Genomic DNA, 22,250 nt, shown 5'->3' on the forward strand with positions numbered 1-22,250 from the left:
CGTTCGCGTTAAAGCATCCAATTTCATGCTGTCTACTCGTGTAATTGTTTTAAAAAGTATGTCTTTCTTTCTTGTCTCTTCTCGGTTCGTCCTCGTTAAGAATTCAAGCGTTTCAACCACAGATTAACCCGCCATCGAAGCAATGTTTGCTACCGTTTTCCAACCTCATTAAAAGAGTAGCTCAAACGTATAGCGAGCTCTCAGCTTGATTATCATTATAGATGTAAAACATATTTAGAAGACAATATTTACACGCATATAATTATCATTAGCATGCAATGGTGTTTACATATTAACGTGCCGATTTATTTATTTCATGGGTGCTTCTATCACATTAAATTGCTATTTAACGGATGGATAAACTAGAGAAGATGACATGTTATTGAAGTATGCATTGAGGCGTAAAATAAAACTTTGCAACAGTGCCCAAGGTCTTCAATATTCAGAGACACGTTGGATAGAGATAAAGAAAATGTGAAACGTACATGCCAGAAGAGAAATACGATAGCACGTATGCACTATTCTCTAATCAAATGTCGGTCATTCCCTAAGCTGCGCGCTGCTGAAAGGAAAATAGTTTTTTTTAGAAAAATTTCTCCTGCGTGTATGGCATAAAAATCTTGTTGACCTGTATATGTATAAAATATGTATTTTTTTTCCTTTATTATTATTAGGTATATATAAACAAATTTTATGTGCATATTTTCAAGTCAAAATTTAAATTTTATTTCGATGAAACAAAATAATATTCGATTTTCGATTCGCCAATTTGAAAAAATATTTTTATTCAAAATTCTCTTGCGTGTTTTAAAAATTATTTTGTGAATAATATTGCGATATTGAAAATTGAAATGCATTATATTGTATCATGCAGATTTACATTTCTCGTAAATAATAACATGCTTGTTAAAAATATTGATATTTAATAGAGAAATCTTACCATTTACCTATTTATAAATAAATTCGGTGGCCGCCGGTCTGCAGAGAAGATGGCGACAAGCAAGTTTGATATCGTAACTTCTAACATCAAGTTTAGGGATTCGTGTTGGGGAAATGGGGTGCTCGTTGTCAGGACAGCGAATACAAGGAATAGTCGGTAGGGGGTGAGCACCAACACAGAATGACCACTAAACACCTAACAACCAACAATAGCAGTCAACATTGAACATCGATAAACCAACGAAACTTAACCAACCACAAGTCACATTGTAACGGAATTCAGCGAACAGTGAAGACATAATCCACCAATACATATATGTGTGTGTATGTGTGTATGTTTATGTGACGAATGAATATATATGTATATATAAAATACAAAACGTATATACAATGGTAAAATGACGCGTGAATACGTACGTGCACACGAGGGATGCCTCTGCCAAAGCGCGATGTTAAATTTTGTCGAAATAATTTTGCAGCACGAGATTTGCGGGATACCGCGTGTACTAGAATATGCTTCACCGAATTCAACCTGATTGCCAATTAGACAGAGCACTCTCGGGTCCACGTTCGCCCAACCTGGCTCTGGGCAGATCTTGAGCCTCGCAGAGCTTTCCCATCAAAACATCAACGAGAAATACTAATTGTGTGACACGATAACGTAAAAAGTGAGAGACACGTGTGTGTTAAAACTTAATGACACATCTTCAGAGACACCGAGTAGGGGTATGGTGACGTACCACATCGAGTACATTGAGAACGTGGTTCGCGCGGACGACACTAGTAGTAGTAGTAGTAGTAGTAGTAGTAGTAGTAGTAGTAGTTGTTGTTACATTGTGTGTTGTGGTCGTGGCAAGAAGAAGAAGAGGTGGAGGAGGTGTGCGGCGCCCCCGGCCAGCCGGTCGCCCGTCACACCCTGAAACAGAATAATATTGTCACTCCCCTGCGAAGAAATACCGTCCCTACCGACTATCACCTCTGTAAAGCGTTGTCTAAACATAATTTATTTATTAATAACATATCGCGATATTTCGCAATGAAAACACAGAAACATATTTGTTATAGACAATTAATACAATATCGTCACGATATTTCATTCATATCATTCTTAAAAATATTTATATAATTTTTATTTTTATTTTTGGAATTATTGAAGAATTATTATCTCATCAACATAACAAATATTTAATTTCTATGCATATATATATTGTTATATCAAAGTTAAAAACAGAAATGAACTCTTAAAAAAATTCTGTTTCAAACAAAAGAAACTACAATCTTCTACTATCTATAGAATCGATATGTCAATTTAAAAAATCAATATATAGATCTAACTTCCACGTTTAGAATGATCGAAATACGTCAGACAATGTTAGCGTCTAGTTCGAAATTGAATTCTACTGTTGACGCGCGCTTTCACGTATGAGTGTCTGACCTGGTAGTGTCGATTTCGTTTGTTACGACTCGGTTTTATCGGCGGCTCCGATACTTCGCTCTCACAGAGTAGCGGCGCGAAGTCTCGCTATGTGGAGGATCGAAGCCGAAAAAAGGGACGAAGCTTTATATTGAGGAAAAGGGGATTTCGGATTTGCTGGACCGTGTCCACCCCCTCCTCCCCCTCCCATTGCATCGTTTACGTCTAACACGAGTGAGTGGATGAGCGCGCGCGTACACGTGAAGGAAAGGCAGAAAGTTGGAGGGATGAGAGGAAGCGAGAAAGAGTGATGACGGTCAGTAGAGGGGAGGCTTAGAAACGGGAGCAGCGACCGGGATTTTAACGTCGAGCACACTCGTTTCGAGTCGATAGGTCCACTTCGGCTGGCTTGAGAAGCAGTCGACATGGTCCAACAACTTCCTCTTCGGCTCCTCGCCCCGCGCCCTCCATCACGCGCCTTTTCGTCCATCTAGCCGTCATCTTCGTAGCAGGAAACAGGGCGTGAGCGGATGGAAGTTTTCATACGTAGGGCGCTCACGCAATTGATAAAAACAACCGATTCCCCGACCCGACTCTTGTTAGGAAACAACTACCCGAGTTTCTTCAGCTCACTTGCTGAGGAGTGGTCGCTTGTCATGAAGTGATATTAACGATTTTTGCGCGACAGTCTGGATGCGAAGCACCGTCAAGGAAGCTGTCATGTTTTCGCAACGTAAATTGTAATAATGTAGCGTGAAACACGAGAAACGTCGTCGGTGAATACATTGTATATGACGTAAGAGACTCGTTTGTGAGATACGTAGAACGTGTCTCATCGCAGTAAGAAGAAAAGAGGAAGAAAGAGGATATGTTTATTTAACTCTAAAAGAAGCCTTCTCCTCTCCGCGGCGGTGTAGGTTCCAGAACGTTGATAGCTATCGCAATTATTTAAGCAAAGATCTCCAAGTATTTAAGCAAAAGCTATAAAAAATCCTTGCTCGCCGCGATGTGAAGGGATTAAATATTGTCGCAACGTGCCTCAGCATAAATTTGAAGATAATGATTGTCCGTATGTTGAAACATATTCATTTCCAATGAAGGAAAAGCAAAGAAAAAATAATTACAGCACTAGATGTGTTATACTTGCGATGAGTACACAACAATATTGTATCCAGTCTTTTAGTTAAATTATGGAAATATACTTGATACAATCAAGAGAAGATTTCCTTCTCTATGCTGCAAGCACGTACGCGATATTATTAAAAATCATTGTTTCCGTTTGTCTTCTAAAATTCGTTCAGAAATAAATAAGGTGCCTGCTGGAGTGGAGGGTTGTATTATTTTCGAGGGAAAAATGGGCTCGCGCACACGTACACAGCGAGGCGAATGTATGGATACGAATAGGCGGAAATATTACATAGCGCGGGAGAGGGTAATATCCGAAAGAGGGAGACGAGGACGACGAGAGAAAAGCGGGTTAGTGAGTGAGAGACAACGTTAGCAAGTTTACTTTGTATGCCACGCAGTGAGAAAGTTTCATCCAGCTGTTAGTCGCGTCTTCCTTAGTTTTCCTCTCGATGAAAACTCACTCGCGAGTTTAAACTTCCATCTTCCATGCACGCGCAAGCGAGTGAAAAGCAAATAACCAAACGTGGCTCTTTATCTCCTTATAAGAACAAAGTAAGGCTCTAATCACCGTGTAATTATGTAATAAGAAATAAATGTAAATTTAAGCCAAATAAGAAAAGCTAATAAGAACCAACGCGAATGTTTATAAAACATTTATTGAATGTAGTAAATTACGTAAATACACAAACGTTTCGGCCGCAATTTATATTTTCCTCAGTGCATCAAATAAAATTGTAAAAATTAAAGTACTGAAATTAAATAAAAATGTAAATCAGATGTAGAAATCACTTGAATATTAAAATGCACGAGCGATTTTTGAACGCTTCCTTATTCTAAAAAGGACATTACGATAAGAATACAATTTATATGAAAAATAGAATACCGATGAATAGATCAACCGAAGGGACAAAGCTTGACTGAAAGCACGAATATCCGAGAGCTTCCTGAACTGATTTCTATTTTGTCACTCGGCCAATCGCTCGGCTCGGTATCGCTAGAAATAAATAACACCGAATACATCATCCCCCGGATTGCCGTCATACTAGCCGCTTGTTCTCGTCGCAAATAGAACCCTCGGGAATTACGCCGCGGAGATCGGTGGCCTGGGATGGGTAGACGCGGTAATACTGGTTATCATCGCGCTGATTGCACCTATATCTCCCCTCTCCTGCGCAGCACTCGCTACATTCATCGAGCTATCCTTCCATTGGTACCTGCACCTGACCCAGTACATTTCCACCCGAGCTATTCATTACGGGTCTACAACGTTCGTTCCTTTCACGATACATCGATGTACGAAAATTGGCGAGCGGCACGGTAGGGGTTATGCATTCATACTTGCAGACACGTCATGAATCCTTCTACCCATCGCGGAAGGGCTCTAAAACCATGCTGTGCCAAGATTACGATGCTTTGGCAGTGAATGTACAAGTGATACACGCTCGATGATCCGGCAATTTTCAAGGAAGAGGAAGTTTTACAACAAAGATCCGGCGCGTAATTTAACCGAATGGGCCGTTTTACAAATTAACTCTTCCGAACTTCTAGCTGGTCGTTACACTTTCCGTTGTAAGCGGTGCAAATTATTTTAATTGCACGCGCGAGGTCTATTTTCTTCTCTCTGGGAGAGAGATAAAAGCTACGGTCGGAGTCGTGAAGGTAACTTGTGGAAGACCGACGAGATCGTCAAGACCGAAAATTATTCAGGGAGGCCGACCGTAAAACAATGATGATTAATTTTTGCTGCGCAATATTACAATGAGGTAAGAAATCAGTCATCACGTATCACGCCCAATATACGCTTAAGAAACCAAGTGAAATGTCCCACGGCCGGTTGTACGAGCCCCCGTTATTTACACAACCGTAAACAACCGCCCGTTGCACATCTATATGCGCGTGTACTCGCGGCAAAGGTAACGAATGGCAGAAGGCAAAGCAGCTACACCTTCGAAACGCGTTCTCCGGCCTCTCTCTACGGTACCGTGCACACGTACGTGTTTACGTTACGAACGCGCTATGCCAGGCGGAACTAACAGTAACGAACGGTTGCGAACGTAAGAGACCGGTTCCTGTAGCAAACGACATTTCTACCGAGCGTTGCACGGCGGTGCGTGCGGTAAAAGGAAGCAAACTATTTGCAAGATTCCGAAAGAGAGAGTGAGTAGAGCTCGTAGCGTTGAAGGCAAATAGGTAGATAGATAGATAGATGAGTTGATTTATACTTGAAATACATTCTCTGCACGACGTAACCTCGCAGCATGAAAGTATATCAAAGGAAAAGAAATAATTATAATTGTAATGTAATGCAATTATGATGTACTTGTGATGTGAATAACGATTAACTTTTAATCTGGTAAGAGAGATGTGCCTCTCAAAAGTTCAGAGAGCATCATTTTTTTGTGATAATTTTTTTCCAAATGTTTTATGCATGTTAAACATTAAGTTATTTGACAAACTTTGTCAAGTAAATTAATTTTTGCGTTTTCCGATATGAAAATTTGCATTTTATTTCAAAATTGTATGAAGAATAATACATTGAAAAAAAGAAATTTAAAAAATTTGTATGATATAATTATTTCGTTGAAATTAATCTTTATTTAAATACGGCGAAATAAAATTATATTTCTAGCAAGTAAATATTTTATTTTTTTACAATTTTTTTTACAATAAAATATATTTCACAAAAATATATATTCCATCATCAGTCAATTTTTTTTTATAAACAAAATAGATATCGAAGAAAAATGTTACATGTAATATTAGCTTGCGAATATTTCCACTTTTTTTCTTGTAAAGGGATTTACAATTATTCAGAATCGATTCAATTCTTCTTGAAATATATTGTTAAACACAAAGTCCAAGAGAGAGAAAATTTAAATACACAGTTACATAAAAAGTGTATAAAAATTTTACCTATTTTTTAACAATATTTCTCTATATAGCAAGCCATTTCGTTGATAATTAATTGAAATCAAATAAACAAACATCAGCTAAGGGTTTGTTTTTCATCTTAAATTTCAAATACTAGATTGATAGAAAAAATACATGTATATAGAATTTTGTAATTAACAATATATAATATTTAAAGCTTGATTAAACTAATTGATCATCTGATTAAGCTAACGTTTCCTATCCGATTAAAGATAAAAAAATAAGACATTTCAAAAATCTTGTTAATTATGCGGGTAATTCCAGATATATACGATCGATATCATGACATGAAATACAAAGAACTTACGTGAAATACGAATATGAAATAGGAAACGAGAGGGAGAACGGGGAATTTGCACGAAAGAGAAAAGTTTCCCAATATTTCGCGAGAAATGCTCACGCGCGAGAGCGGTAGATAATCTCGACGATCATCTCGGCGCGACAGCTCGAAAGTTCCGGCCGTTTCGGGAGAACGTAGTGCGTACTCTGCTGGTTTATAGCGGCCTTGTGGTCGTCAGGTTCCGAGTGGTCAGAGAATGGTACCCGTTGGTGCAGCGGCGTTATCCATTTGCATCGTAACTAGTCGCGGTAGCAGCAGCAGCAGCAGCAGCAGCAGCGGGTACGACGGTCGCTGTTGACGGCGTTATGTTGTTGCTGCTGCTGCTGTTGCTGCTGCGACCGCCCCGACGTTACACCCAGTCCAAAACCGGTGACTGCATCTGCATCGTGCCGAAGGGGGGTGACGGGAGGGCGAGCTAGTAAATTACACGTTGACTAGGGCTGACAACCGCAATGCGTGGCACACACGGACCTACTGCGCGAGACGCCGGTGTGTTTATACGGCCGGTGAGTCCGAGCCACTGTCAGGGCGACCTAGGACTGCGCTCTCTCTCTCCTGTGAATTATAGACGAGCCGACCTTAATAAAGACGCGGTGGATGCCCGAAATTCTCGCCCAGCGTTCCATCGGCCAAGCCGAGAACGCCGCGGTTCCGCCGAATTGCGAACTGACGCTGCCGCTGTATGACGTATCACGTCGATGACTCGTTTATGTTACGTTCTGTGCATAGCTCGTTCCAAATCGTACTACTCGACGAAACGCTGAGGAATTATACTTTCTTTTATGGAGCAATAGAATTATTTAAAACTATCAAGAAGTTCTCCTTGTGAAAAATAAATTGGTCGAAAGAACGTAAGTTTCAAAATATTTCACGAATAAATTCTGCTGCCTACAGTAATATTAATAATGTAATACCTAAGAACCATGGTCTCGGAAAGCTAGGAATATCGCGGATATTGCCAATTTATTATTATTTCTCTTTGGGGATCGAAGAGATATTACATAAATGCGTGTCTATCGTCCCGGGAGTAATAAAAAAAAAATAACAACTAGAATACACGTGTCTTTTTTCTTCAATAGGCGGATTCCATGATGTATTGTCGACAGTGAGCACTAAAGTATCGTTAGTCTGGGCCGTTCGGGCCCTGTACGCGTGAGTATCAGTGCCAAACACCGGTAGTTATGTATATCAGAGGCAGTAAAACTGATGCAAATTTATTTCAAAATTCCGAGCCATTCTCGTAAAATCGTTTTAAAACTATCCTCGTAAAACGATTTGCGACATCCGTCCTCCGTGCCGCGGACATACCGAACTCACGGTGTGATTTTACCGCGAAGAAACTATCGTTCCTTAAGTAATTCCACATCCTGCCTTTAAAGTAACGATCATGATCGTGGAAGTGTACTCGATTATGCCGCGGAAAATGTGCTTTATCGTACGACCAGTTTCACCCAACACAACATTATTTTAATATAATTGTACCGATTAATATTCATACGTGATATAAAGATAAACACAGGTCGATATTCAAGAAGAGGAAGAAACACGTACTTTGACACAGACGTAACTTAAGAGAGTAATATTTCTCACGTTCTCATCTTATCAATGATTAACGAGTTTTCATTATGTACGTACTGACGTAATCGCTATGAAAAAAATTGATTTGACCTGGTAATAATAATCGCAGGGTTGGCCAAAGTTATTCCGGAAAGAAGAGTATGCTCTTGCTCCACGAGGTGAGATAGGCCGAACAAGCATGCCGGAGGGGAACGAAAATTTAAGGGCAGCCGTATATTATCGCGACGAAGGGGTTGTCTGAGGTTAACTGCCAGAGCTTCGTAAGAGGGAGGATCGGGTGGTGTCGGGAGAGTGCGCCATGAATATGCCGCCATTAGTCACACGCCGAATCGCGCCGTAGAAAGAGAAGTAGGTGACACGAATTTCTCGGAATCGCGCGCGCCCTATTGGTATCCCGGGGGGTAGTAACGCGAACAATTCCCCGTGAATGCGTATTTATTCCGAATCCGGCACTTCCGCAGAATCAGTGGCGGCACATCTAAAAGCCCGGTAAAACTTCGTTGACAAGAAATTCGTCGTCTCCCCTTTCCTGCTCCGCTGTGAACTCGACGGTCCCCGTTACTGACGGCGTCAAGCCACCCTGTCGAAACATTCGGGGCTCGCGGCGGCGCTCGTGTCACCGACAGACCTCATCGTTACATCTCAAAAGGCAGCAATGAAACGGTTAACTAAATTGCTACACGCTCCGGCTGTCATTCGCAGGACTCGCTGCCACTCCGTCCTTCTATTCGGTCGTGCGCGGATATGCGAACGATCCGTCGCTTTTAGTTACAAATCTATCTCTGGATATGAAACTTGATGTGAAAGAAAGAGTACGATGGAATTTTGTCGCATCATATTATGCACAGATATATTTCGAAAAGTCTTCGTTGACGCTCATCATTTCATTCATCCAACAAGGCACAATTTTAATGGCAAATAAAACAGGAACATTTTAAAGGCATTTTAAGTGAGGTAATGAAAGGCATAAAATATCTTGGCAAGTTATATTTGATGCCAAAAAACGATATCGGGTGTTGCCGTCCTCACGCCGGACGACTCGCAATTTGTACCGCGAATGATATCGTCGACTTTTCCTCTAATTATTCGAAAGTTTATCTCCGTCGGTTTGAGGCTCATGTTTATCGTCTTCTGAAGTCTGTTGGTATTGAACCATAATTCTTCCTCGCCGGCTCTATTCGTGATCACCTTAATGCCGCTCACGTACTGCAGAGTCTCCTCGTCTTGTGCTATTATCACGACGTTCTCCGGAGTAAATGGTTTCCCGATGTCCCAACAGGCAATGGCAGTTAATTGGACCAATTGGAAAAATATTACGCCTCTTCGAGAGGTCGCCTGCGCGCCCGCTTGGCTCGCGCGCTTGTAATTTGATTGAAATATCACTGGCTCTCTGAATTCGCTTTGCTTCAACGAAAACGTATCCGTATATTTCTGATAGTAGCTTGCGAGTGAGTTAAAATACAGATATCTGAAAGTGGTAAACATCGTGACACATGGCAAACGACTTTTTCTCAATTAGCATACTTGCAGCAAAAGCTTCGGTCGTATTTGCTACAGAAATTTTCGTATTTCTTCTTGATTATGAGAAAACAATAGCCAAATAAATGAAGAAAACATTTAAATAGTCAAATTAATTTATTTCTATATCTTATTATTTATTACGTTAAGCAGAAATACGCGATTTTTTAATTCAATTTCTTGAGCTTTTATATAGTTCCAAAAACCGACATCAAATAAATTTAAATTTCGATCGAATCCTACAATGTCTCTTGATTAATTAATTAACTGATCTAGAATGATAATAATTAGTTAATACCTGTGATTAAAATATCCTAACGGTGACAGTGACATACCGAGCGTACCATCAGTCAGATCAAACCATTCGCCGGCGATCGTAATATTCATAGCATCCTCATCCGGGCCAAAAGCGTTGCCACGGGTGTTGTTTACTCGCCAGGAATGGTCGCGATATAAGTCATAAATCACTAGTCCATTTTGATCCACGTCCGCCACATAGAGATAAGTATCAAGACACGTTTTTCCGACATCGACGATTGGCGTAACTAATCCTGCCTTCCCGTACAGCACTTGATCATCCGGTACCACGTATTTATGGATCAGCTGATCCGTAGCAAGATCGAAGATCAATATTTTCGTAGGGCAAACCGCTTTCATCATTACTCTGCCAGAATCGATCACCCATAAACGATTGCACTCGTCGATCTAAAGATTACGTACCAAGTTATCAATCCTACACGTATTGTTATAAAATTTAATACCAAATTGATAGCGAAAAAGTTTTGAATGGACGAAATGATGTATATAAGTGTGTGTTATCAACTGTGAAATTACCGCTATTCTGTAGACAGATACGATGCTGTCGCAACTGAAAGATACGTGCCAGGACCAATTGGGATACGGTATAAGTAAATGACCACCAGAACCCTGCGCCTTAGTCACCAAAGACAAACTGATTGGTATACCATTTAACCACTGTGGACTCGTCACAAATACACGGCCTTGTCTGTCGATATCCACATCTTGTGTGAAGGCATTGCCCAGCGTATAGTTTTTTCCCGTCAGAAGTATATTTGGCCAAACCCAATCGAGATATTTCCACTGGTAAGCCACTTCGAGGTGTGACGGCTGGGACGGGTATACGAACCCGAAGAATAGAACGAGTATCCAAATCAATTCCATGATGCGTATGGTCGAAAGCCCGACGGTCGACGACGACCTAGGCCGCGACACTGATCGACTGACCGTTAATTCGTTTCGACGCGTTTTTAGCTGTCAGGGAGCCTTTCGAACTTCAGGGTCTCGCCCGTGTCCGCGATCGGGAGACCACTGTATCACGAAACGGAACATGGTTATTCCCTGTAGTGGCGTAGATTGTTTCTTTCAATAGCGACTGACACACCCCACCCTTGTCTGCGTCACGATCCCCCATACCGTGCCGATTTCGCTATTTATGGTGACGGAGAGTGTGGTTCACCTTGAACTGGATATACACGTACTCCGGGTCCACTGCATGTAACATGACTCGTTGGCTAATCAGGAAGCAAGAAGAACCTCGAACAGAATTTACTTCTCTCTGCTACTATATAAGTAACGCATAGCATCTCCTTCAGAAAATGAGATTAGCCTTCTTTTATATGGAATAAACAATTTATACAACAGTGTAAAAACAATATCTTATTTGCGATATTTTATTTGAGAATGTTGAATTTTCTGATTTGTAAAATCTGTAAATTAAAAAAATCTTAATGTACGTATATATGTCATATATACGTCATATGAATAATTATTTTAACTACATAATTTAATGGAAATTAATTACACAAAATTACACAATCGCGAACGCGAATAATACGCAATTAAAAAAATATATTGCTACAATACGGTCGATATTTACAACTCGTTTAAAAAGATGTAGAAATTTGTGATTGCGGCAATGAAATTGAAGAATAAATAAATTCTAAGCATCAGCATTTCCAATGCATAATGTTGACAGGCTGAGGTTAAATCGCACAATATTTTATGAGATTTACTGTACGAGATATCTATTTAAACCTGTTCTGTATACTGATTGTTACGCAAATCGGTGATATCTAGTTCTGCACATCAATATGAAATACAGAATGTGGTTGAGCGCACACATTAGCGCACCGCGTGATCGGAAACTAGAGCAAGTGTTCGCAAACAGTGCACGTCTACCTGATATAGAACCAGGAACCTTTGTTGCATTTCCTCGAACGCGTTGCGAAAGCTATTACGAGCGTGTCTATGTAACGAGATTTTCTGTAAATTTCATATCCGAAGTTTATGTGTGCTTCGAGAGACAATATATTAAAACTTTCACGTCATAAGTATTGTTTATTTCATAACTAACACGTCAGTTTATATTCACTGTATGTGATGTAAATGTTACTATCAGTTAATCGTTCACGTAATTCAATACGTCCTTGCTAACTTGAATATGCATACATACTTAAAGTACATTAGTCACCGTTGCTATTATCAAGTGATCATGTTACGCATCGAGAAGCAGATCTTCTTGAATATTCATAAAGATCATAAAAAAAATCACGGTGCTATGATTCCGCATACCGGTATACGTAGTATCTAGTTCTTTTGTTAAGTTTATAACAGTTAATGCCAATTAAAACGTAATAAACTGGTTATGAAGGTGTTATAAACAGTGGCCAGTGTCACGGCATAAGGTGATATAATGCGATGGCATTATATCATAGGACGACCACGCGTGTTTAGAATGTAATAAGGAGTTCCGCGAGAGTTGAGCAAAACTATTTTCCAACAGCTGTTATAGCACGATCACGCAATACACGGCTATAAGCAGCACGCTTTTCATCGCGTTCCGCGCCCAAACTTCTTTTTTCCTCCGTCGGCTTTCGGCTTTGAATTGCATTACGCGTTGCGCCGTATCCGAGAAGAGAAACTACATTCGCGCCCCGCAGAAGTGAAAACCATAAATCACCTGGCTAGTCACGATTAAGCCAAACGGGAAGACAAATGGGTGGCTAATTTCAATTTTAATGCGAAGCCCAGAAGGTATCTGTTCCGTCGTGAATTATAGCCCCACTCTTCGGGCGCGAACCGCTTTAGGGCTTATTAATAAGGAATAGTTTATCGTTTTGATTAATCACGGCCGCGCGCGTTCCCAACGATGATACCGTCGAATTGCGGTGCCGTGGCTGCGGTACATTTGCCGGATTTCCGATTGGACGCACCAGTTGAAGCGCGAATACTAGTAAAACTTGTGCACATGAAATCGAATGAAATTGCTTCCAGCATGAAAGCGAGAGGGGAAACGAGAAAGTGCAAGAGAACGGGCAGCATGGACGCTCACTGTCTCTTTCTCTCCCCCCCCCCCTCTTTCTCTCTCTCTCTCTTTCCGATTGCAGGAAGGCAAATCTATTCGAGCGAATTAGATAGCCTAATAGCAACATCTTGGAATAAGAAGTGAGTATTTTTTTTTCCAACGTCGGTAATAACGTTCTACTTCGTTCTGCTCGAGGAATGGGAGCAACGTCATTAAGGTTGAATGTGTAGTATGTGAGATTTAAGTGGATTCTAAAATGTAGCCCGCAAATATGTGAGAAGCTCGTTAACGAATTCCAAGCGAAATGAATATTTAGAACAGAAATATAAAGGATGATTTGTAGATGAAGATCTATCAATATGGGGGATAAGACGAGCGCCGTTCAAAGATTCGGTTTTCATCAAGTCCGAATCGAGGAAGGAAACAACAACATGTTACGATTATGATAGCGTTCGTTATACCTGACGGCTGGAACTTCCAAACTTCCATTCTACCAGAAGCTTGCGTCGTGCAATTTTATATCGGCGAGGTAGGAGAGAAAGTCCCGCAAGAGATGCGTCTCTCTTTCTACGACTGAAACAGTTCTTCTTCTTCTTAAACTGAGTTTGGTAAACCCTCGTACAAGTCGAAGTTCTGACCGTGCGGGTGGCGTCGAAGGGACGTAAGGGCGGAGGCGCCGTAAAAGTTGGACGAAGTCAATTTTGCAGTTGAAGTTGGTAATGCGATTTGTGCCGGAATAAATAGTTTGAGAGGAGAGCACACAGTACGCGCAAGGGTCCCTCTATCTCGTTCCCCTTTCTGTCGCTTCTACGTCTGTCGCGGTTGTGTCTCTAGCGACTAACTCGTCGACCAATCCATTCGAGTTTGGTGTCATGAGCATGTCTGTTGGATCGACTGGACATTCTTATTAGAGAAAGTTCTGCTTAAATCAATACAGCAATAACGACTTAATGAAAAAGCAACGCTGGAATCATGAGAACTCGATTGAATTCGTACGAAAGAATTTGCTAAAAAATTTAAAATTTAGCTGGATACAGGTTTGAAAATAATTTTGTTGGATAATCAAAATTAAAAATAAAATTCAACTGATTGCAGCGCACGCTGCAAATAATTTTGATATTTTAACAGTTTAAGTTTTCAACAAAATTATTTTAACGATAATTATTTTCAGACCTGTAGCCAGAAAAATTTTACTGAAAGATTTAAAATTTTGCTGAATATAGATCTGAAAATAATTTTATTAGATCATCAAAATGTTACGTTGGAAACTAAATAAAGAATTATGAGCAATACTGCAAAAAATTTTGATATTCTAGCAAGTTTGAATTTCCAACAAAATTATTTTCAGAGCTCTGTATCCAGCAAAATTTTAGATCTTTCAGTAGACTCGTTCTTTCCGTACTATAAATGTTCGCCAGTAAAAGAACAAAGTTCGAAGGGCGAAAAAGTACACGCATAAATACCCCGACCCATTGCTCTGACATGGGGAATGAGATTAACATCGATTACAGTTTTCAGGAGAATGAAAGCGATGTACCAGCGCGCAAATATTCTGCTCGAAATAGACGCTTTCGCAACGAGCATTAAATTATGACGTTTTGTTTGACCATCTTCAACGACGATTTCGCACCGTTACAACCCGCAGTGGTTTTCTTCGGGATTCTTGAGCCACGCGAAATTAATGACACTCTTCTCGACTCGTTACGTTACACGCAAGCGGCAAATTGCCACGAGTCCGGGAACGTAATCCGCGAAAACGCAATAATAAGCCGGCTGCCTCGGTGAAAAACGGGCGCCGTGCGCTCTCCTTCTCGTACCCTCCCCGTACTACCCCCGTTCCCGACACTGACCGTATCCCCGTTGCATCCCTTCCCTCCCGACCGGCGCACTGCTATTCTGACCGTAATCCGAGAGATGAAAACTTACGCTAATTAAATCGTTAATAGCGGCGAGCGCATGCACGTAACGGCCACGGCGGTTACTTAATCCCGAGAAAATGAAACATTCACGGTATCTACAGTCCGCTTTTCCCGCACACGTGCGCACTGCTGAGATATGTACTGTCTCCAGTGCGCACGCACTGATTTCGTAAACGGCACATTTCTCCTCTTTTCTCCTTCCCAAAGAGTTTCAGAGATGTATTTAATCTCTTTCGTTCGTCGCATCCGCCTCGACGCGGAGCCTCATTATATTCCGCGCGCATCCGTTTTGTCGTGCGATTCACCGACGCTAATTCCTCCCCCAGCACACACCGTCGCCTGAACCTCCTGCCATCCTTAATGCGATCGTCGATAGCGATAAAAATGCGAGAAGTCGTCGAGTCCGCTCTCTCGCAGACTACTGCCTGTAATTTGGTGGATCTCGTGCGCTCCGATCTGCCATGTCCTCGTGTCTCTCGTCCCTTTCCTCGTGCTTTCGCGAGGCGTGTCGGAAAAATAGCGTCGAGGGCTGCGAATTTGAATAACGCAATTCACTGAATCGAGTTCCGAAAGGCAGCGCATTAGAATGCCACAGCTGGGCTAGTCGTCGACGATTCCCCTCGATTTCGTTGATGTTGTTGCTCGTCGTTGAATAGTTTAACTCGACATTCTCGTTGTCCGTCGGTACAAACGCCGTATTTTTGTCTAATAATGACAGTCACCTAGGTCGGTATCTATAGTCGGTTTTTATTTTAAGACTGTATTAAATAATATTTTCACGGAAAAAAATTAATTGAATGTTTAGCAAAGCTACTTGCTGCGCGAGTCAGTAGCTATAACTATAAAAAAAGAAAATTTGATGATCAAAGAAAATTGTGTTTATAAACAATTATCAGTATGCTAATTAGCTAATTATTTGAAATATAATGAAAATTGCTAACAAGTTTTTTTTATTACAGCAGCAAAATTACGCGCCATCTTAATTAACATGTTTTGTTAAAAATTTTGACTTACATATTGAATTGACTTTCATAGAAAGGATCTATAAATTGGATCGATTTTCATTATCTTTGCTGTATTAACAAATTTATTATGCTATTGCAACAAGCATAATTATCTACAACTGTTAATTTTATTCAGCTGTACAACTGAATTACTTTAACTACTACTCTTTATTAATAGAAAACTGACTGTTCGTATATCACACCGTAAATTTGTTGAATCAGTGAAGTTTATATCAGTTGTTTAAATAAATCTTTTTTTCTACAATCGAGATGCTAATGCGGCTCTCTGATTGGTTCATGACATCTTAAGACTGTACTCAAGATATAATAGTCTTACATATAAGAATCGAATATCAGCCCTAGTTTCTTTAAGAAAAGTTTTTTGTCCGTTCTCGGAGGCCGCTGGCCATTAGGGTTTTCGTTTAGGACCACACTCTATCTCGCACGCATCGTCAATGGAAAATGGCGAGGGAGGACTGAGGATTGAGGGTTGACAATACTGCATTTTCTGCACATTCATCGAGTTCTACCGTCCACGACGGTGGCACATATAAGGGTATTTGCAGCCTCTATTGAAAATCGTTACTCGTCCGAGACTCGCAGCTTCGTCGCAGCGCCGAGTTAAATGTAGAACTTCGAATAGCCGATCGGAATAAAATATAGGCGTGGATATAGAGGGACGATAAAGGAAGTTTTCCCCGGCACGTAGGGCGTGCGATATGAATTCTAGCGCGAGGTAAAAGCCGAGTAATAATGAGTCGTGGCACGGAGTCGGGCATTTATGTGCCGAAGATTACAATTAACTGCCTCCGATAGCTCGAAAGCGTTACACGCGTGCAAATTATATTTCACGTTTCGACGATCGGTTCGATCGTGCATCGAGCTGTGCCGTCGTTGTCGAGCCTCGTCCTCGCGACTTCGAGCACCCATCGAATAATTTATTTCACGGACTACTTATCGGACCGTGAACTTGCAGATAGAGGACCGTTTTTGCAGGACCGATTACCCTCTGATCGGTATTATACGGTCGCTGAATCCCTAAACTCGATTTTCCCTCCGCTTCCAAACCACCGCGTTCTCGTTCGATCGTAGCTTAAGTAAACTCATGAGAATAAATAAAGCCGAAGTTGTTAGGACAATCGGGAAAAGGGATTAGAGCCGTTTAGCTTGGCCCATTCTCCATTTGCTTCTTCCCCCCCCCTCCCCCCTCTTTCCACCCTGAACGGACACTCCTAATACGGCACTTTAATTATCGAGAGTGCTAGGCTGCATGGGCCGCAATTTACTTTTTCGAAGAGAAACGGAAATCCTACGGCGAGGACTCCTACCCGCAATTTTTCTTCCGACCGCCAGACGTTTAGCTCATGTTAGTCAAGTAGGATTACCGTAGCGTCACCTGAATCTTGTAGTGTTTTGTTGCGTGCGAAGAACTGCATCTTATCGTCAGACTAGTGGTACCTATGCTAGATTTAACCCCCTCCATCCCTCCATCAGCTTTCCTGCCTGCCCGTCCGCTTCTCGGGGGATACCCCGTAGACCGACGTCTCGCTAACAAGAACCTGAAAAGATCTCCCGAGTAAGATCGAGGGTGATTTATCACCGTAACCCATGGTCTCGTGTATTTTTCCAAGCTTTCCTCTACCGGCGCGTCTGTTCTTTCTTCGCGTCGTATTCTCGTACATCGTGGCGCGCGCATTGTACAGAAGCACCGACCGTCGCGATATTCATTCGAATTGAATCCATGCTTCGGAAGATATATTGAATCGACGCATAGGCGCGTGCACATTCACGATTGGCAAGCGTAGAGCAGTTAGAGAAAAGAATGACCACAAATTTGGCTCATTTTGGTGGTCCTCGAATTTCTAATCGAACTGTATGCTAAATAATGGTACAATATAATGGGACATTAGTCTCAGAAAAAATTTAAGCTGAGCATAGGGCTAATATTGGAGATAAGGGGTCAAAATATACTGAAAAAGGAGTCTGGTTATAGACAACAAATAATATAATCAAATATAATTTTTTGGTAATATCGTTTAATAATATTTATTAAATAATTGTAAAAATAAAATTATGTTTATGTTATATCACCTGAATATTTGGTTGAAATTATTTCATTCAAAATTAGGCTATAAACTGTAAAATATAAAATGTTAATTTTAATTTAAAGACGTACTGGACTTTCTGAGATATGTAAAAATATTAAAATTAATATCTTAAAGTCTTTAAGTTCTTATTACAATGCATTATTGACTTTAATATTTTGAATTTAATAGAATACAAAATCAAAGCTATTATAGCTGATTGATGTTTGCTGATAATTTATTAGTATGAAACAATCATGAAATGGATTTAAACATTTCAATCATAAATGTGGTCCTTTTCAATAAATAAAATAATAGATAACTAAACTAGCATGTCAACGGTATAATCTTACGCAAAGAGATCTTTTGTCTATTATATCGTCTGTCTATGTAGTCTTCATGATGTGTTTTCTTTGATTCATCAGCGTCCTATCTCATGGTGTGCCAAGATAGATGTATAAAATTTGTAGATTTAAGTAGACAGAGAAATCATCTTTTTAATTAAAATTAACATTTTATTTTTTACAGTGTAATCAAACTTTTTTCTCAATGTGATCGAATTTCTATTATTTCCAATATTCTTCAAGCATAAAAGGAAAATTAATATTTTCTTGAAGTCCTTTCTTCCTCATTGTTAGTAGTGTTATAAATGTTAGAAGGTAACATTTGGTAGTATATGGGAATGTAGTAGGAATGGAGTGTACGTATCTTATGTGTGCACGTAACCTTCTCAAAGTTTGACTAGAAATTCGAGGGCCATCAAAATGGACAAAAAAACATGTATTTTGCGATCGATCTTTCTGCAGCTGTGAATAAGTGCGACGGAAGATCGCGTCACTCTTTGTTTCAACTTAACGAACATCGGGCTGTATCACCGAGTCTATCGAGTTTACGATTATATTACCGTCACGATATACATCACGCGTCAGACGCAGATACGCTTTGATCCGCATGAGCAATCAAGCTGCACCAATTTCGCATACTCGATCAATCACGGAATGTTCCGCACTCTCGGCACGGCGATGTCACCTCCGTTCGATCGTACTTTCCGCGGCACACTCCATCGCAATGTATTACCTGTGCCTGTGTCATACAATTTAATTAATTTCATAGTCGTTCCACCTCTCCGTAAATCCGGTAAACAAGTTTGAATTTATTTGACAGAAAAATAACATACATTTTTCTTTAGTCTGCTACGAACCGTCAATTTGCAACGTCTGCACGAAACACAAAGCCGAGCTTGCTGTAAAATACTCCTGCCATAGGTAAAAGGGATTTGTTTCAATCGTCCTTAATCGAGCAAGTTGGTGTACAACTGTTTGCTCTCGTTCCACTACCACGGCCCGACTGTTCCATATGTGACCCACTGGAACACAATGGCCGCTGCTCTTTCCCTCTGCTGTCTGGCTGTCAGCACTCGCTGCCGGCTGTGTAAATACGATACGCCGCTCGCTTTTCGTGCTTTCAAGCGCGGTTCAAAAAAGGGGAAAGTAGGAGACGTATAGGTGAGAAGGAAAGGGCGGCCGATCGTCGGCGCAGCGCTTCGTCGCTGGTTCGAAATTGCTCGGCTCGGTTTTCAATTTGCAGTTTGTATGATATCTCGACCACCAACGGTGAGGAGCCGGCGAAAAATAATACTTCACATCGGCACGTTTCGTCGCCTACAGCCACGTCAACCAATCAAAAAAAGGAGAAAGAAAAGAGGAAAACGATTTTTGTATTGCGAAAATCGAATAAGAAATCAAAGGTAAATAAAAATCGCAAACTCGACAATATAATATCTTGCATTTATAATCCACTACACGTGTAGAAATTTACGCTTTGTTACGTTCACGTAACAGATTACGATAGCGTAGAAATATATAAAAACTTTTCGACAGCCAGAAGTTTCAACAATTACGTACAGAAAGGCAAACACCTTCTATCCGGCAAATTTTTCCAGCCGCGGGAGACTTGATATAATTTGTAAGTTTCGTAGATTAGGGAAGCACGAGTTCTCGCCTGGACATCTCGTTAGTGCGATCATCGATTTAAAGTTCGTTATAGGTGGCGACGATCGATAATGAGTTCCGGAGGTAACTTATAGTCGGAGGCTAGAATCGGTAGGATGGAGAAAAACGGGGGTGGCTTGATTGCTAGGCGGATCGCAGTCGGTGATTTGAGGCAATCTACCGGGTTCTTGTTACTCCGGACGACGAGTAATAACCGTAATGGGAATCGGTCTTCGGAGGTAACTATTCTTCTTTCGAACCTCTCCTTCGATCTTATTGTCAAATCCATCCAGGAGAGCCTGGGTACTTAAATCAGTCATTTCGCGCGCGTGACTTGTAAGAAGATGTGCATCGGGTAACTTAGATTAGCGATCTGCCGATTAAACTTGCGCCATGGTTTCGATTCCGTGCAGATAAACTTGGACTGAAACGTGTCGTTTGTAAGTAATAACTTTCTGTCTTTTCGAGAATTAATTATCTTGCCCAATATTCGTTAACGTAAAAATTAATATTATAAAGAAGCAAAAGAGGACCTTAACGACGATCTTCAAATCTTTCACGTAGTTTGCATTAAATACTTAAATATTAACATAAACATCACAGCAAGTTCTGCTCTTGGCATAAAATCTCCAACGGAGTAGTTAGTCGTTATATGAAACCTGAGTCAGCTAGAAACTGTTTCCAATATAATTCGTGTCTCCGAAACGACAGCGCAGCGAGCCCCTTTACTTCGTCCAGGGTCGGTATTTTCATAATGCCAAGCGACATCGTTTGCGCGGATCCCGTCGAGAATACGACAAGCATTTGTATTGTTAAGGGCGTCTCGAGACGTTCCAGAGCTCTTTACTGTAAAGCAGAAATGGACGAAAAGGTCTAACTTGACTGCGATAGCCCTTGCCTCATCTTCAAAATTCTTTTTCATTAAGTTTTTACGGTATTATATCCGACCCCTCCAGATATCATGATGTTGTATTATATCTACCCTATCAAAATAAAATAGCCTTTTCTTGGGAAGATCCCGACATCATGAATATATCCATGAATATTAAAATGTATTATAAATAAGTGTCTATATATATATATATATATATATATATATACACACATATACATATATATATATATTAAATTTTATATATAATATAAAAAAGAACAAAATACAATGTATATACATTATGTTTTTAAATTTAATATTATATATTTTTCATTAAAACTAAAACAAACTTATTTTTATTCAAAATTTATACTTTTTCAAGTTTAATCTTTTTGAATTTTAATCATAGAAGCCAAACTCTTGTCATTCTGTCGATAAGTTCTTTAAGTATCTTATTTTAAATGCGTTAAGATTATCGTACTGGGCAAATGAAAACTGACCAATATAATGCTGAATTTATATTAGGACCAGAATTTATATTAGAATCGAATAAACTAAACGAGTTCAAGAAATGTTGCACTGACAGTGCAATTTGGCATAGTATTAAAGTGGTTCTGCATTCGCACCATATCAAGGCAGCAGAGCGAAATTGAAGTTCAATTTAATTTTCTACGAAAATGTTTTTGTTCTCTTAATCGTCATGATATCCAATTATTTATTGCTTGGTACAAAATTTCAAATCGATATTTCTTTAAATAATATTTACCTGTTTAAGAAATTTACTTACAATTTCTGTTTATCATTTTTTTTCGATAATTCGCGACTCTAATACTTTCGTAACTGAAAATAAGATAATATATCATATTCTAATTTCATTTTTATGTAATATATTATAATTTTAATAGTATATCATAATTTTTACATTTTATACATGAAAAATGGAATTGTAACAAAACATAAAACATGCTAAAACTTTGACGTGACAAAACGCAAAACATATGACAAAATGCGTGACGAAATTTTTCCAGGCAAGTCATTATTGATCGTTGAAAGCTTCAATTCGTAAACGATGTTCCCTATCCATTAGACGTGAGTAAAAAAAAATAAGTTGTCAACATAAATGATAAAAATCGAAGAGAAGAGACGATGAGAAAAATGCCTACAGTTAATAAACAGCGGTCTTCTATTCATGGATTCGCACGTCG

At 40.0% G+C, this 22,250-nt stretch overlaps 3 protein-coding genes across 6 annotated transcripts in view; all 3 read right to left on the minus strand.

The window, feature by feature from the left end:
* The window catches only part of bru3 (CUGBP Elav-like family member bruno 3), a 467,269-nt gene extending 465,414 nt beyond the window's left edge, over nt 1-1,855 (minus strand). Inside the window, exon 1 of one of the 2 annotated variants that reach the window (XM_087414567.1) lies at nt 1,680-1,855. The gene's annotated coding sequence lies outside the window, so the exon portion shown is untranslated. The remainder of the gene's footprint in view (nt 1-1,679) is intronic. The other variant, XM_087414561.1, reaches the window with a different exon arrangement.
* The window catches only part of LOC105153220 (CUGBP Elav-like family member 3), a 448,428-nt gene that overhangs the window by 274,149 nt on the left and 152,029 nt on the right, over nt 1-22,250 (minus strand). The window lies entirely within an intron of this gene.
* On the minus strand, nt 5,955-21,134 carry LOC105153219 (royal jelly protein-like protein). Its single transcript, XM_011067943.2, has 3 exons — nt 10,683-21,134; nt 10,147-10,553; nt 5,955-9,798 (listed from the first exon to the last, which is right to left on the minus strand). Exons 1-3 carry the CDS (start codon nt 11,028-11,030, stop codon nt 9,315-9,317), a joined length of 1,239 nt encoding a protein of 412 aa, XP_011066245.1. The 5' UTR covers nt 11,031-21,134; the 3' UTR covers nt 5,955-9,314.

This window comes from Acromyrmex echinatior, chromosome 16 (assembly GCF_024713525.1).
Source record: "Acromyrmex echinatior isolate Ae372 chromosome 16, ASM2471352v2, whole genome shotgun sequence".
Classification (NCBI taxonomy): Eukaryota; Metazoa; Arthropoda; class Insecta; order Hymenoptera; family Formicidae; genus Acromyrmex; species Acromyrmex echinatior.

Bases quoted from the DNA above. Each gene is read 5' to 3' on its own strand.
- LOC105153219 (XM_011067943.2), bottom strand. From the start codon at position 11,030: ATGGAATTGATTTGGATACTCGTTCTATTCTTCGGGTTCGTATACCCG. The intron at 10,554-10,682 runs GTAATTTCACAG...CGTAATCTTTAG, and splicing joins TATCTGTCTACAGAATAGCG to ATCGACGAGTGCAATCGTTT. The intron at 9,799-10,146 runs GTATTAACTAAT...TACCACTTTCAG, and splicing joins TTAGGATATTTTAATCACAG to ATATCTGTATTTTAACTCAC.